The sequence below is a fragment of the Brachyistius frenatus genome, unplaced genomic scaffold, assembly GCF_029030835.1.
Source record: "Brachyistius frenatus isolate BFR_SWC_R1_liver_20210118 unplaced genomic scaffold, ASM2903083v1 Contig_4, whole genome shotgun sequence".
NCBI classification, from domain to species: domain Eukaryota; kingdom Metazoa; phylum Chordata; class Actinopteri; family Embiotocidae; genus Brachyistius; species Brachyistius frenatus.
The window spans coordinates 78,332-93,038 of NW_027210603.1; the positions used below are offsets into that span (position 1 = coordinate 78,332).

Sequence of the window (14,707 nt, forward strand, 5' to 3'; positions counted from 1 at the left end):
AACATGTTTTATATTTGACAGAAAAACAGAACCGTGGAAGAGCATACATATTGTTTTAATGTGCTTGCGGTGTTAAAACCGCAGATTAAGAATACTATAATTACATATTTGCATCGCCGAGCGTATACCTGCCCATCGCCAGCTGAGCTGCAGCGTTTCATAAATGTGGAAAGTGTTCACGTAAAAAAAAATACCTCAAAAACCTGACGAGGTGAACTGAAAATGAGGTTATAACCCAAAAGTTAAAAACAAAACAAGCAGTTTATTATTCAGTTGATAAGAAAGTGTCACTCCGAGTCATCTGTGATATCACCTGGATCCAGATCCTCTGTTCTGTGTGTCTTTTTAGTTTCCTCAGAGTCACTCTCCTGCAAGAAAACAGGAATATTTAATGCTCGCATAATAAAAAGCAACTTAAAAGGGGAAAACGCAGCGACTACATAACGCCGAGGCAACGTAACACTAATCAGCTTCAGACCTCCAGCAGTTATCTTATCAGACGGTTCCTAACAGACGAGGAGGGTTTGAACTCAGCCGCAGTGAAAGGAGTGAATGCTCGACTTATTCCTTCAAATAACACTTGTGTTGTTGTCCTCTTATCAGCTGCTGTTATTTGTCGACATACTTTTTTTCAATAAATTCCTATTTTCACTCTGATTTTGATTTTCCCTCAAAGATCCAAATTTCCTCCCATTTTATTTATTTTTTTCCTATAAAACAGAGTTCTCAATCCTTGTTTTCGTCTGAGAGTAACAAAATAAAAGTGTCCAAGAGGTCCTCATGTTTAGTAATATTTATTTACATAGCTGAGCTCCACCCAAACCAGCTGAATCAGCTTCTTTTAACTCCTATGTGGCCAAACTCGTCTGAAAAGTGTAAAATAAATCGTTCTAATATCAGATTTAACAAATAAAATCCAGTGTTTCCCTTCGATTGATTTTAGATTTTATGTTATTTAGTTTCCAGCTCAGTGTGAAAGTCTCTGCTGTTTGTGTCCTCTGATCTCTGTGTCTCACTGTGGGCGGAGCTCCACCTCTGCTGCACTGACAGGTGGAGGGAGCGAGGGGAGATCGTCCAAAATAAATGAAAAACACTGAAACTGATCCTCAACATGCCCAACTAAGTCTGTGTGGAAAAAAACTGCATATTGTTCAAACTTTCCGCGAGCCAATCAGAACCGGGTCGTTGGCTACGTGTCGGAAACTTCTGCTTTAAATCACCGTCAATAATAGATTCTAATTTGTGATAAATAAAAAACGTAAAATGTCTCGGCATCGACCAAATTCACATTTTAGAGTTGCCTCTTTCTAGAAACGACAGGTACCTCATCTTCTGACTGTTCCTGTGATCGTTGCTGCTCTTCCTTCTCCTCCTCATCATCATCATCATCACTTCCTTGTGACCTCTGAGACAGAATCTCTTCCCCCTGCGGGAAACAGAGCAGCGCTGCTTTAAGTCTTTAGGTTCCCGCCTTTAAATGAGACATGAGACGAGTGTCGGCGGTGACGTCACCTTCAGGTTGCGGTTCTTCAGGTTTCCCATCCAGAAGGCCTCCTGACAGTTGTTGAGCGTCAGCATGGCCTTCACTCGGTACACAAACAGCTCCAGGCTCTTCTTCAGGGCCGGCACGTGATTGGTCAAGCTGGTGTCCTGGTTCATCTGAGCATCAACACATCATGAATACTCAGTTACAGACGTCCCGGAGACTCTGAGTGTCTGTTCTCTAATTTAAAAGCAATATTTAGTTCCTCCTGATGAACATTTAGCATCAGTCCATGTAAACATCACAGAGAGGATCCGTCGTTACCTTTGAATGTCCACACATGTGATGGAGCTGCCGGGTGCTGAGCTGGAAGGTCTTCAGCAAACTCTGGACGTCCTCCTTAAAAACACACACACACACACACACTTCTTAATTTAACACAACAACGCCCGTGTTTCACCGTAAACCCACGTTTGAGTGACAAAGAGGCTGAAATCTTCCACTTAAAGGTTATATATTATCGTATTTATACATGTTGTATATTCTTAAGAAGATATTTTAAAACCATGTAAATATAGTTTAACATCTCCTCTTTGCAGCTTTACCAACATCAAGCTTTAAGGTGCATCAATATCAACCATGCTTTCTTCTGATTGGTTGAATCGGTCTAATAAAAGGAGGAAATCTGAATTTATACAACATAGGACCTTTAAATATAGATAAACTAGAAAATCTATATACAAGAACAGATATTTCTGAATACTTTTGTACCTCAAAACATTTTGTTTTGATACAATCTTTTCTGCAGGTTAGAGTTTCTATATAAAAATCGATGTGTTTAAATAAATAAAAGCATAAATAAAACAGATTATATAGATTCGATTATTATCACAGTATTTAATGGGTGGGCTGTTAATTGCTTTTTGCTTATATTAGATCACTAAATGAAGTACAGTGTTCTGCAGTAATGATGAAACTCTGATCATGAATCATTCTGTAAACTGAGAAGAAACAAAACAAAGTATTTGAAATGAAAAAGGGACTTTAAAGAGACTTTTATTTGATGTCTACCTTGTGTCTTTTGAAACTGTAGTCCAGCAGCGGCATCCCCAACTTCAGGAAGGACTCCAGGAAAAGACGTCCGTACTGCAAAACACACACATCACGATCAGTTCATAGAAAGTCGCAGCAGTTCAAATCTTTTATTCTGCAGAGATCCGACTCACCTTCAGGCACGCGATGACGACCGGCCGAGAATCAAACACCTGCAAGAACACGGGAGGATGAAACCAAGCACAACTTACAGGAAGATGAGGTTTGAACATGTAGGGTGACCGGTGACATCACATCAGGTGACGTCATCAGTTTACCTTGACGAGGTTGACCAGGATGTGAAAATCTCTGACAGCCAGGTTCCACGTCAGCAGTTTGTCACTCTGAACCTAGAAGGAGGAAGCAGATTTACACAGATGTGAACCGCCCAGAGAGGCTTTTCACGTCCTGAAATACACTCCCGGTTTAATGAATGAATTATTAATCTACAGTACACACAGGAGGCCGTCATGTGGAGTGCGACACCTAGTGGCTGACCTCCATGTTGTCACTGAATCTGCCGACAGGAATCTTGCGGATGGCTTTCTCCAGCTCGGCCATCAACACCTTGTAGAACACCAGGAACGTCGGCCTGAAGACAAACACACATTAAACAGATGAATAATGATAATAATAATTATATGGATGAATCTAACTGTTTATCTGAATGTGCCGTTGTTCCTGACAAACCTTCCGTTTCCCTCTGAGGTCATGTGACAGGTGCGGTGAGGTGAGGTGAGGATCTACCTGCTGAGAGTCGGCCAGCTGGACGAGCTCTTGTCTTTGGCTGTGTTGAGGAGTTCAGAGATTCCTTCTTCTGAGATTTCCTCCACCGCCTTCAGGACGTCGTCGACATGCTCAAGGTAGATGCTGCGGAGACACACAGATATCATCATCATCATCATCATCGTCATCATCATACATGATAATACATAGTTTAATAATAAGTGTTTGCACTGCAGATACAAACATAGACACACACAGTATAATCCAATAAGATTTGATGCTACTGACCATCACGTTGTTTATTCTACAAACCAATTTAAATCCTGATCTTTGATTAATTACCACCATTGTCTCAAAGTGATGAATATACACAAGCTTAACCATATTAATATTAACAATATTGTGATTTTGAGTGATAATATTGATATTTAGAAGTATATAAAAAAAAAAACATGTCGGCTAATGTTTTCTTACATTAACACATTAAAACATTTTTGGATAAAGATCCTTTAAAATAGGCGGTTGTAAAGTCAAATTTACACAGTGTGAATTTACACTTTGTTTCATTTAAATGACCAAATTCTGATTGTTTTGTTGCACACAAACTAACGTCAGCATGATTTCTGAATTACTTTAAACTTATCGTTTCATTTAGCGTTCCCTTTTTGTCGCCTACTTGCCGACACGCTGCTGTACATGTTATAAAACCAGAGTCAGACTCTAACACACGTGTTTTATTGCTTTCCACTGATGCTATATTTGTCCTTTACGTTCTTGAGGGACATTTTTCCTGCAGATTCACCTCAGCAGAGTGTGAAGAGCTTCGTTGAATTTGCTTCCTCGTTCCCTCTCTCCAACGGCGGTCACCCACTGCTGACTCAGGAAACGCCGCGCAAGAGAAGCTAAGACAGAAACAGAAACAACAACCAGCTGATCATCATGTTGCTCTGTTGGATGGTGGATGAGTAAAATTCAAATGAAGTGCCATCATCAGGCTGACCTGTGTGGTCCCTGAAGGCAGCAGCGTCTCCTCCTCTCTCGGCCACCGTGGACAGCAGCTGGGAGAGACTCAGAGCGGCGCTGAGACTCGGCATCGAGCTGCTGAGGTTCATCAGGTACTCAAAACTGTGTCTGAAAAACACAAAACACAAATACATTTATTCTGTCGTCACACAGAAGAAAACGTAAAACAATCTCAGCACACAGAGAATATTCTGACACGACGCGTTTTAATATAAAAGTGTGTTATTGGTTCGAGTTTCTCTTTTTTAAAGAACTGTGCTCTTATTTTGTTGTTTTGAGGCAGTCGAGTCATCAAAGATAAATTATTATTATTAAAGGATTTTAAAATCCTTTTACTGATTTTTAAACCTCATAAAAGTTTGGTTCATCTTATTTATCAGATTTGCTTTTATTGTATTTCATGTCTTCTGCTACTTTCCTTTTAATTACACCCAGAGTGAAAACTATTTGATTTGATTTTATTATTAATACATTTTAATTGGTTATATTAGGTGGCATAACAGTATACTTTATTTTAGTATTCTAGTTAAGTCTAATTTTTACCTCTATGAGTTCTCCCCGATTTCACCCCATTCTCTATAATGTAGTTATTTCCTGCGGCTCTGTGTCTATGAACAGTGCTGCACAAATAAAGTCTGATTGATAAATTGATTGCTTAATTAAAATGTTAGAATATTAAATTAAATCCTAAACACTCACTTCACCAGCTGCTCCAGATTCAACTCAGCTCCTCCTTCTTTCAGTCGTCCCGCTAAAATTCCCAGAGCCTTCTTCAGTAAACTCCTCTGTCCCGGCTGACTGAACCCAGACCTGGTAAAAACACACACACACACACACACACACACACACACACACACACACACACATCTAAATATATATATATATATTGTGTAGAAACTAGAGAGCCAGCTGGTCCCGGGGCTCCTCACCAGCTGAAGGTGGTGTTGAGGACCTGCAGCAGCAGCTGGTAGCTCGATGACATCAGCTGGTGCTCCTGAACATCTGTGGCCGGTCCGTCCACGACGCCGTTGTTCTCCAACAGAAGAGTCTGGGAACGCACAAACGCATTAGAAGGAACTTTTTACGGACTCTCAAAAAGTCCAGTAAGTTTCTAAGTTATTACCTGGAAGTGGTTGTGGCAGTTCTCCAGGTGAGAGCAGAGGGCGGGCAGCAGCTGCACCGAGCAGGAGGCCACGTCTTTGGGGCTCCTCTGTTGAAGGTGGGAGAAGCCGATGCTTTTATCGGCTCTTCCCTGCACAAAAAACATACTTCACTGAGTTATTAATACACTTTTACACAGTTGAAACTCACAACTTCACAACATCGAAAAATAGAAAATCATCAGGTCTTGATTTACTCGCCTCCATCTGAATAAGTGATATCAAACTAAAATGTTTCAAAGAGCTGCAGATTGTTCCACTAAACTCCCTCTGCATGCATTTGGTTGTATTTTGCACCTTGAGGAAAGGAGCTCTCTTAGCAGGAGCAGCGGTGAGTCGAAACTCCAGTTTGCGAAGCATGTCCTCCAGCAGGAAGACGAGCTGAGCCGGGCCCAGCAGAACCTCCTCCCGCACCTCAGTGATGGAAAAACATATCACGGTCACGTACGAGGGGCGGACGGGGACATTAAAACAACCCAAATGAAACGGTTGAGTCGAGCTCTCTTTGATCAGATAGGAACTTTGGTTTCTTACGTTGGTGTGCTCCTCAGAGTCCAGCAGCGAGCGTGACATCAACCCGCACTGCAGGACACTCAGCACCTCCATGTCCAGCTCCCTGAAGAAGTGCCTGTAGGACCCCAGACTGGCCCCCGGCCGGCTCTCCTTCTCCTTCTCCGGCGGCTCCTTCAGCACAAACAGAATCACGCTGTTCTCTCTAGTTTGTGGAAGTATTCAAAGCAGCATCAGGTGGGAGGAGGACGTTCACCTGCTGAGCCTCATCTGCTTCAGTGGCCTCCTCCTGCTGAGAGCTGTTTTCTGAGGAGGTCCTGCCGGGAGCTTTCCTCTTCTTTCCTGCTCCGTCTAAACAACACGTGGAGGTTCAGAACAAATACAAGAATAAAAAATCATTTACACTTTCTAACCTGCCCAACATACCGTGCATTCAGGCAGCTGGGAAACGGGAACATCCTACTTTACCACACCGGAGCTTCACATGAATTGGACACTACATTTTGAGGAACTGCTGTCAGACAGCTCACATGAGACCGGCTAAACAACTGCAGCCGTTTCACCTTATTTTTAGACACGTTATCCTTTCAACACAAACGCTGCCGTGTCAGCTGACGTCAAACCAACTTCTCTGAGCTCTCATTAGTTTTACAGGCGTTCAGGTGTGTTTTTTTTTCCACCAGGAAGTTGAAACTAAGAGAGTAAAACATCACCTTTCTTTGCCTTATTCACCGTAGCAGCAAGAATGATCGCGTCTGAGCTTTCTCCATCAAAGTTGGAAGCAGGAGGAACGTAGCCGGGTGTTCCTGAAAACACACGTTGAACTCAGCGGATCTGAAACTCTGCAGCTCGATGGAAAGATTTACAGAAAAAGAGGCGGACCTGCCAGAGCTCGTTCCAGCAGAGTCTGAAGGGAGGTGATGTTCTGCAGGCGCGACATCACCTTCATCTTCATCCACGTCTCTTTCTGACCACAGAACGCGTTTATGACCTGTGAAATAAAAACACACACAGCTTCAGTCACAGATCGCTCCACATCAGAGAGGAAAACTTTAACGACGTGTGTTTACCTCTCTGAACCAGTTGATGGTGTGAAAGAGCAGCGAACACAGGAAGTCCCTCTCAGCCTTGGACAGGCTCTCCACCTTCTCCACCACGTCCATGTCAGTGAGGATCAGAGGGCAGCCTACACACACACACACACACACACACACACACACACACACACACACACACACACACACACACACACACACACACACACACACACACACACACACACACGTTCAGGATGGCCACAAACTGCTTTTTACAGAAGAGGTTCATGACTTCTGCTTCCTCACCCACGAGCCCGTCGATCTCCTCCAGGTCGCCCTGATGCTGCTTCTCCTCACAGAGACGCAGGAGGCGGAAAAATGGAGACAAACACAGAGGAGACACTCGTCTGCTCCGAACAACAGACAGGAGACGGATCAGAGATTTCATTTCACCACATCATCCAGTACAACACATCGCTGGTTAGATATCTGGAGGTGGTGGAGGAGGCTGACTGACCTCTGAGCCTTCCTGCTTTGACTCTGCTGCTCTCCTTTGTTCTGGGTTTCCTGGTTCAGCAGCGGCAGCAGGTTGATGGCGATGCACGCCTGAGTCTCGCCCTCATCCAGGTTGTACATCACACGGGCCGGGAAGAGGAAGGAGCTGAGACGAATAGGCAGGAAGATCAGTGAGTCCTATTATAGCATATTAAAAAGCCTTGTAAATAACTTGTAAATGCTGCTACTCACCCCGTTATTTCTGGATCCACGTCCACCACAAAGTCATCCTGGAAGTCGTTCAGGACGCTCCTCCCGATCATTTCCTGTCGGTAGATAACAAGACGTTCACTCATGGTTTCATCTTAGAAAGGTAAAAGCATGTCAACAGTGATGTTTACGGTGCATTTATATTTTAAAATGTCATAAATGAAGAAATAAAAGCTCCATTAATGAGACCCACCTGCACCTGCGGGTCCAGAGTGGAGTTTAAAACCAGGTTGGCCATCTCGTCGTAGTACAGAGCTGCAGCCTCGGCGGAGCTTTCACTGCTCGACTTCACCAGCTCCAACAGGGCCGTCACCTGCAAGCAGCCACAAATACACACAATACACAACACATGTTTTGGTCTGTTGTTGATGCTCTTGTGAAAACCAAATTCCCTCAGGGGCAATAAAGGCCTTCATTCAGTAAATATTGTTAGCAAAAAATAATAATATTAAGCGAGATGGTAAAAATAGAAAGAAGTGAACTGAAGTTTAAACAAAACAAAATAAATTCTTGGAATCAGAATTTTAGTCCAAAAGTTTTTGACTGTTTTCTAATAAAACACTGAAACTATAACTGAAGTATAAAAGTAATAAAAGAAGTAAAAAAGACAATATTGTCCACCTGTGCAGACAGTAAAAGGACCAATCAGAGACCAGCTCACCCGTTTGAACTCACTATTAAACACAGATTGAAGCCAGAGGGAAGGTGACCTTGAAATGAATATAAATATGTACGTATGTCTGATTCTCACCTGTCTGAGAGTCTCCTGGGACAACGAGCCGCTCTGGGACTCCCTCACGTTGGGCCTGAGACAGGGGACAGACGGTGTGATGAAGACACACAGAGATGAAACGAAGTGTGTGAGGAACAAACACTCACACACTCACACACTCACCTCAAGGCTCCCATGCTGCTGACGATCATCACGGCACCGATGATGCCGATGCGTTTGTACTTGGGGACGGTGCTGGACAGCTGTTTACGGATCACGATGTGCATGTCGTCCTAAGGGAGGAGACAGACGAGGATGAGGAAGATGAGGACGAGGACGAGGACGAGGCAGGAAAGTCAAACTCTGTAATCCCTTCATCTACTGCACGAGTCTCCGGAGAACGACGCTGTCAACGCGATGGATTAACGAGTGGACGATCTCCCCTCGCTCCCTCCACCCGTGTCTGCTCCGCACCCAGCAGAGGTGGAGCTCCGCCCACAGTGAGACACACAGAGATCAGAGGACAGAAACACAGCAGAGGTGGTTCTTAAATGTGTGACCGTGCACCTGGATGTGAGATCCTTGCTGCTGCTGACCGAAGGCCAGTCTGCTCAGGAGGTGGAAGAGTCTTCGGATCTGCGGGGGTGTCAGGTTGTCCATGTAGTCCAAGATTCCCTGAGTCAAACATCGATCGGTTAAAAACAAACCGAACACAACAGGAAATCAATGGACCATCGTGAGGAGCCGTCGGCTCCTTCCCAGATGTTCATGTTTCATCAGTACCTTGACAAAAACAGCATACAGGGACATCTCCGAGGGTTTCTCAGCCACCAGCCCGCAGAGCAGCTCCAGAGCCATGTCCACCTCCCCCCCCACCCCGCTGCACACGTGGGTCACCAGAGAGCCCACCACCTCCTGTAACACCAGGTGGACTTCAAATAACACAGAGGCCTTTACAATAAAAACACACACACCTGTATGTTCGAGATGAATCCCACCTGATGGCAGTACGAGTCAAACGCCGTGAACGCGTGTCGGTACATGTGCCCACCGAAAGGCCCCACGCAGGGGTCGGGGGAGCGCAGCAGGCCCTGAGCCAGAGCCTGGATGGAGGGGAAGAACCCGCGCATGACCTGCAGTGACAAAAAACATCTATCAGATACAATCAGATTACTGCTGTTATATTGAAGCCTGCAGGTTGGCGTCCCACCTGAGCGTAGTCCCGGAAGGTTTTGTGCAGCAGAGCCTCCTGGATCAGTCCGCTCCTCACTTTGACCTTCAGCACCCTCTCCGCCCCCCGCCGGCTCTGGTTAGCGTTGGTGGAGTGAAGGATGAACAGCACCAGCAGATCTATCACCTGACGGGGAAAACACAGAACTCATACATAAAGTCATAGTTACATCATTATTAAGCAAAATGTGGGAACAAATTAATTAAAATATATAAATTAATTAATTAAAATATTGGAACACATTAATCAAAATATGGGAATGAATTCATTATAATATATGAACAAAGTAATCAAAAAATTGGAACAAATTAATTAAAATATGGGGCCAAATCTATTAAAATTCCTATCATAATATTCTCAAATTTATTTTCCACAAGTTTCTAAACTATAACTACGAGTGTGGGAACCTCAGCCTCCTTAGAAACTCACTTTATGGTCCTCCACGTCGTCCACAGACTCGACTGCCTGATAATAAAATGCAGTAAAAGGTAAATCAGCAACAAAGAAAAGGAGGCGACTTTTTATGAGAGACAGGAAACGATTGAGTTCCTTTAATCCACGAGGCCGGTCGTATCTCGTTCGTACCTTGAGCCAGGCCTCAGAAATGGTCTTCTGGAAGCGAACCGCTGACTTGATGCAGTCCAGAACCAACACAATGCTGTCCTGGCTGCTGCCGGCTGACGAGGTGGAAGTGGACCTGTTCCAGAACCACATTCATTAAGATCAAACATCCAGAACCTGCTTTATTAGCGGATCGGTGCTGTCGGTGTGCCGTCTTACGCTGCTGCTCCTTTACTCTTCATCCTCTGAGAGGCCTGCAGTGCAGCAGGAACAACACACTGCTCCAGCTCCAGCTTTTTACGAAGACTACACATCACCTGGAACGCACAAACACCAAGCATACGTAGTGATTATTAAATAAATTATAAGATATCAAAAGAATCGGTACAATCGCTGTATCATGATTGGAAATGCTCCGACCTCACAGGCGTCGGCGGCGGAGACGGAGTGCAGAATGAACTTGACCACGACAGGCAGATCCTCCAGTTGAACAGCAGCCAACGTGGCCATCACGGCTCCTCGGACCTGAGACAGCAGACAGGAACAGGTTACGTACAACAGTGTGTGTGTGTGTGTGTGTGTGTGTGTGTGTGTGTGTGTGTGTGTGTGTGTGTGTGTGTGTGTGTGTGTGTGTGTGTGTGTGTGTGTGTGTGTGTGTGTGTGTGTGTGTGTGTGTGTGTGTGTGTGTGTGTGTGTGTGTGTGTGTCCTACCTCTGTCAGTAATGAGGAGCTGAGGTTCAGACTGGAGAGGGCGTCCAGGACGGGGACGGTCAGCTGAGTGTTTTCCTGAAGTAACGAGCTGCAGACATGGAAAAAAACTTTAAAAGGTGCAATATGAATATTTAAATTCAATGACAATTATCAAAAGAATGTGAATAACAAAAAACGGTTTATGTTGAAGACATCTTTGTATTGTGTTGCACAGACATCTACAGAAGTTAGCGTGCTAACCAGCTAGCCCTGGCTTGTAATACCACCCTGCACCTCCAGACGCGATAGTGAGTCACTGTAGCGTCCTGTCTGCTCTCCGTCCAGCATGAGAGGAAGAAGACGTTTTTTTAACCACCGACTGGATATTAAAGGTTCGTAGCTTCAGGTCTGTAAAATGGTTCAGATCCAGAAGTGTCTTCAGCTGCAATACCAGCGAGTGCCACTAGAGGTCGGCTCCAAAAAGCCTCCGGCTCCATAGACTCCCATTCAACTTCTCTCATCAAATCCAAAGTGAATAAAATGTGTCCATCAGTTATCTCGGTGTTGTTAGCTAAAGTCACTCCTTCTTCTTAGTTTTCTGGAGGTCCATCTGAAAATAATCCCTCATTCATTAGAAAAGAAGATTCAAGAAGACCTGTTTTTGGGGGCGTGTCTGTTTGATTGACAGGCCTGTGGTGCAGTCAGGTTACAGCTATCGGTGGGCGGGACGTAGTATCGTCAGGTTTCCGATCAGATCGGTCAGATCCACCGCTGGCTCCTCCCCCAGCTCGTCCAAATATGGTCACTTCCTGCTCCGAACGCTCCGAACTAGCAAAGATGGTGACGGACAGAATCTGAACTGGAGGATTCATAACGGCCGTGGCTCACTATCGCCTCCTAATGTACAAAGTGGTACTACAAGACAGGACTTAAATCTTACATATCGCACTTTTAAAACCAGAGCTGGAGTTTTACTGGAGGTTTACTGAAGATTTACTGTCCGTACTTGAGCTCTCTGGCTATTTCGTTGTGCTGTGAGTCCTCCAGTATCTCTGGCAGGCTGGTGATGATGTCACGCTGAACCTCCACCGGAGCTACAGACACCAGCTCCATGAGCTTCACTGCCAGCTCCTGCAGGAAGGAGCAGACATCAACAAAGTGATGAGTGGTGCGTGATTACATGACAACGGGAACACGTCAGCAAACACAAACACCTTTAATCACCTAGAAAAACCTGCCATCACAGAAAATGATCACCTTGGAGTCAACAACTCTGTCCAACCATTTGAGCTGGTTGATGATCATGCGTGGGATGTGGAGTCCTGCGTCACCGACACTGTGAGGGACAGAAGACGTCCACATTTAGACAAACACTCAAAGAAGACTTGTGGAATAAAGAGTTTAAAAGCTGTAAAAACAAACTGACCCATCAAGCATGAATTCAGGGAGTTTCTCCAGCAAAGTGTTGATGATCAAAGTCTGCAGGAGAGAGAGGTGGAAGAGAAGGAGGAGGAGGAGGAGGAGGAGGAGGAGGAGGAGGAGAAGGAGGAGGAGGAGGATTTCTATCTCAGCAGAAAGTGGAGTTTGTTATTTCAGTCCCTCCAGGATTGTTTTGATAAAAAATATTAAATTTTGCAGCAGATTTTCACAAAAATTATAATTTAAATTTTAAGTTTGAGTTTGAGTTTTAAGTGAGTTTTAGATGATGTTTGAATCACATTCATTCAACACTAAAACAAAGTTCAAAACTTGCAAGCTGCTGAAAATATTGTGGAGATTTCTGGTATTTGTGTTAATTGTTGTGATTTCCTGGAGGAACTGATATTTTTGTGTGTGTGACATCCGTGTGAAGTCGTACCTGCAGCATCTCGATGCCCAACAACAAACGCATCAGGCTTTCCTGGAAGGAGCTGAAAGAGCTGCAGAACAGAGGAAACGTGTTACGGCAGCCTGAACTCAGCCGGCTGCTCCCTCCGTTAGTTAAAGAGAATCACCTGCCGTCTCCGACCGACGCCTGCGGGACACACGGAAGGAGGCAGTTCCTGAAGCGCTCGGCGTTCTCGATGTACGACTCCAATCCGCCGATGAACTCCTGAATGATCTGAACGGCGAAAAGAACGCAGCTCAGCGATGAGCGCTCGTACATATGTGATGTGTTTCCGTGGCGAGTCGAGGGTTGTCGTTGGGTTTCTACTCACGGCGGGGAACCGGGGACTCTTCTGCAGCTGCTTCTGGATCCGCTTCTGGAAAACGACTTGATCGACCGCTGGAGGAAGAGACGACGCGGTGAACGTCGGATCTCGTTTACACTATTTAAACCGTGGGCGGGCGTGTTTACCGATCTCATTGGACGAGCTGCCGCGTTTCAACGTGACGCCCGCCTCCCTCAGGAAGACGCCGAACACGCTCTCGTTCGTCTCCTCGGCAACGGCGTCCTTCGGCTGGCGGCCGGCGCTGCGACTCTTCTTCGCCTCTACAGGAAATAAACCGCCAATAAAAACAATCTGGAAAAAAATCTGCGAGGTTTCTGATGCAGGAAACCCGTCATCAATAATGAACTGTTGCAGGTTTTCCCTCCGTTATGACACACAAGTGTTTCTTCACCACTAAAGCTTCACTATTAACTTTATTTGACCAAAGTTTGATCATTAAATCTCATCATATTTTTAGTGGACAGCTTTTTCTACCTTGTTTTATTGCTACGTCTCAGACTTCATGTTATTTTTACCGTATTTCTTTTATTTGTTTTTTGGTTGTGCCTCAGGTCGTTGCTTTACTTTATAAAAATCATTGTGTAACTGGATTTAATAAAGTGATTTAATGGCTTTAATTTAATGGTGTGTGAAGCACTTTGTATTGCAAGTTTAGAAAAGTGACGTACAAATAAAGATTAACATTATATGATTATTAACTATCATTCTTGTGGCTGACACCACATTTTTAAATACATATTGTAATGATGACAGTCTACAGTGAAGTGAAAATGCAGTTTGTATTCTGATGAGTGACACCTGCAGAGGCACGCGCGTCCTCCAGAAACCAGGTTAAATTAAACATGAACTTCTCTTTTAGCAGGTTAATATCAGCTTCACGCTCCACAGGAAGGACCTGGTCGTTGTCGTGATGAACTGTTGGGAGGCCTCGTCCAACTTACTGCTGTTTGTTGAGGCTCCTCCTCCTTTGTCCGCAGAGCGTCGCTTTGTGCGCATCATCATCTGGGGACGGCGAGAGCGGAGTTAGAGGGTAACAAACAAGCTAACAAACAAGCTAACCGCCTGAGAACGTCACAGCGAACCGCTGGACGTCGTTCAACAACCGCAACGCGACCACGACGTCCTTCCGGTGCGCAGCGTCGAGTCGAAGGGTTGTTGTTGTGTGACAGAAACATCCAGAGACAGAAGTGACACGTACTTTACGTTTGGTGGATCCGCAGACGACCGGAGTTACAAAACAAACTTTCGCGCCAATGTGCTTTGCCGCGTCATCACCTGACGTCACTCGTACGGGATCCTGAACCCCAGAAACAAACGTCTTCACAAACCGGAGAGCTTTTTAAATCAATCCACTACAAATATGATTCATAAGTCCGGTCGAACTTATTTCGACTGAACTGCGTCTCGTTGAAAGTTCCAGTCAACGTCACGTTCACCACGTTAAACGGCTCGAAGTTCCCGGCAAAAGGCGGCGTTTGTTTTAGTAAACCGTTTTGCCGTTGAC

At 44.8% G+C, this 14,707-nt stretch overlaps 1 protein-coding gene across 1 annotated transcript; it reads right to left on the reverse strand.

The window, feature by feature from the left end:
- Nucleotides 1–242: 242 nt before the first annotated feature.
- fancd2 (FA complementation group D2) lies at nt 243–14,551 on the reverse strand. The gene is made up of 43 exons (XM_069707382.1): nt 14,145–14,551; nt 13,329–13,463; nt 13,189–13,256; nt 12,985–13,091; nt 12,849–12,909; nt 12,417–12,469; nt 12,248–12,326; nt 11,997–12,121; nt 11,012–11,099; nt 10,721–10,825; nt 10,520–10,617; nt 10,325–10,436; nt 10,169–10,204; nt 9,719–9,865; nt 9,507–9,641; nt 9,292–9,423; nt 9,076–9,183; nt 8,692–8,801; nt 8,548–8,602; nt 7,990–8,109; nt 7,779–7,852; nt 7,549–7,692; nt 7,338–7,438; nt 7,065–7,180; nt 6,877–6,985; nt 6,708–6,800; nt 6,251–6,345; nt 6,019–6,168; nt 5,782–5,898; nt 5,448–5,576; nt 5,254–5,372; nt 5,024–5,134; nt 4,302–4,432; nt 4,104–4,203; nt 3,323–3,445; nt 3,074–3,167; nt 2,854–2,925; nt 2,710–2,748; nt 2,555–2,629; nt 1,808–1,882; nt 1,513–1,659; nt 1,325–1,426; nt 243–368 (listed from the first exon to the last, which is right to left on the reverse strand). Exons 1-43 carry the CDS (start codon nt 14,203–14,205, stop codon nt 288–290), a joined length of 4,332 nt encoding a protein of 1,443 aa, XP_069563483.1. The 5' UTR covers nt 14,206–14,551; the 3' UTR covers nt 243–287.
- Between the last annotated feature and the right edge of the window lie 156 nt (nt 14,552–14,707).

Bases quoted from the DNA above. Each gene is read 5' to 3' on its own strand.
- fancd2 (XM_069707382.1), bottom strand. From the start codon at position 14,205: ATGATGATGCGCACAAAGCGACGCTCTGCGGACAAAGGAGGAGGAGCC. The intron at 10,618-10,720 runs GTCGGAGCATTT...TGTGCGTTCCAG, and splicing joins CCGCCGCCGACGCCTGTGAG to GTGATGTGTAGTCTTCGTAA. The intron at 8,603-8,691 runs GTGAGTGTGTGA...CCCCTGTCTCAG, and splicing joins AGCAGCATGGGAGCCTTGAG to GCCCAACGTGAGGGAGTCCC.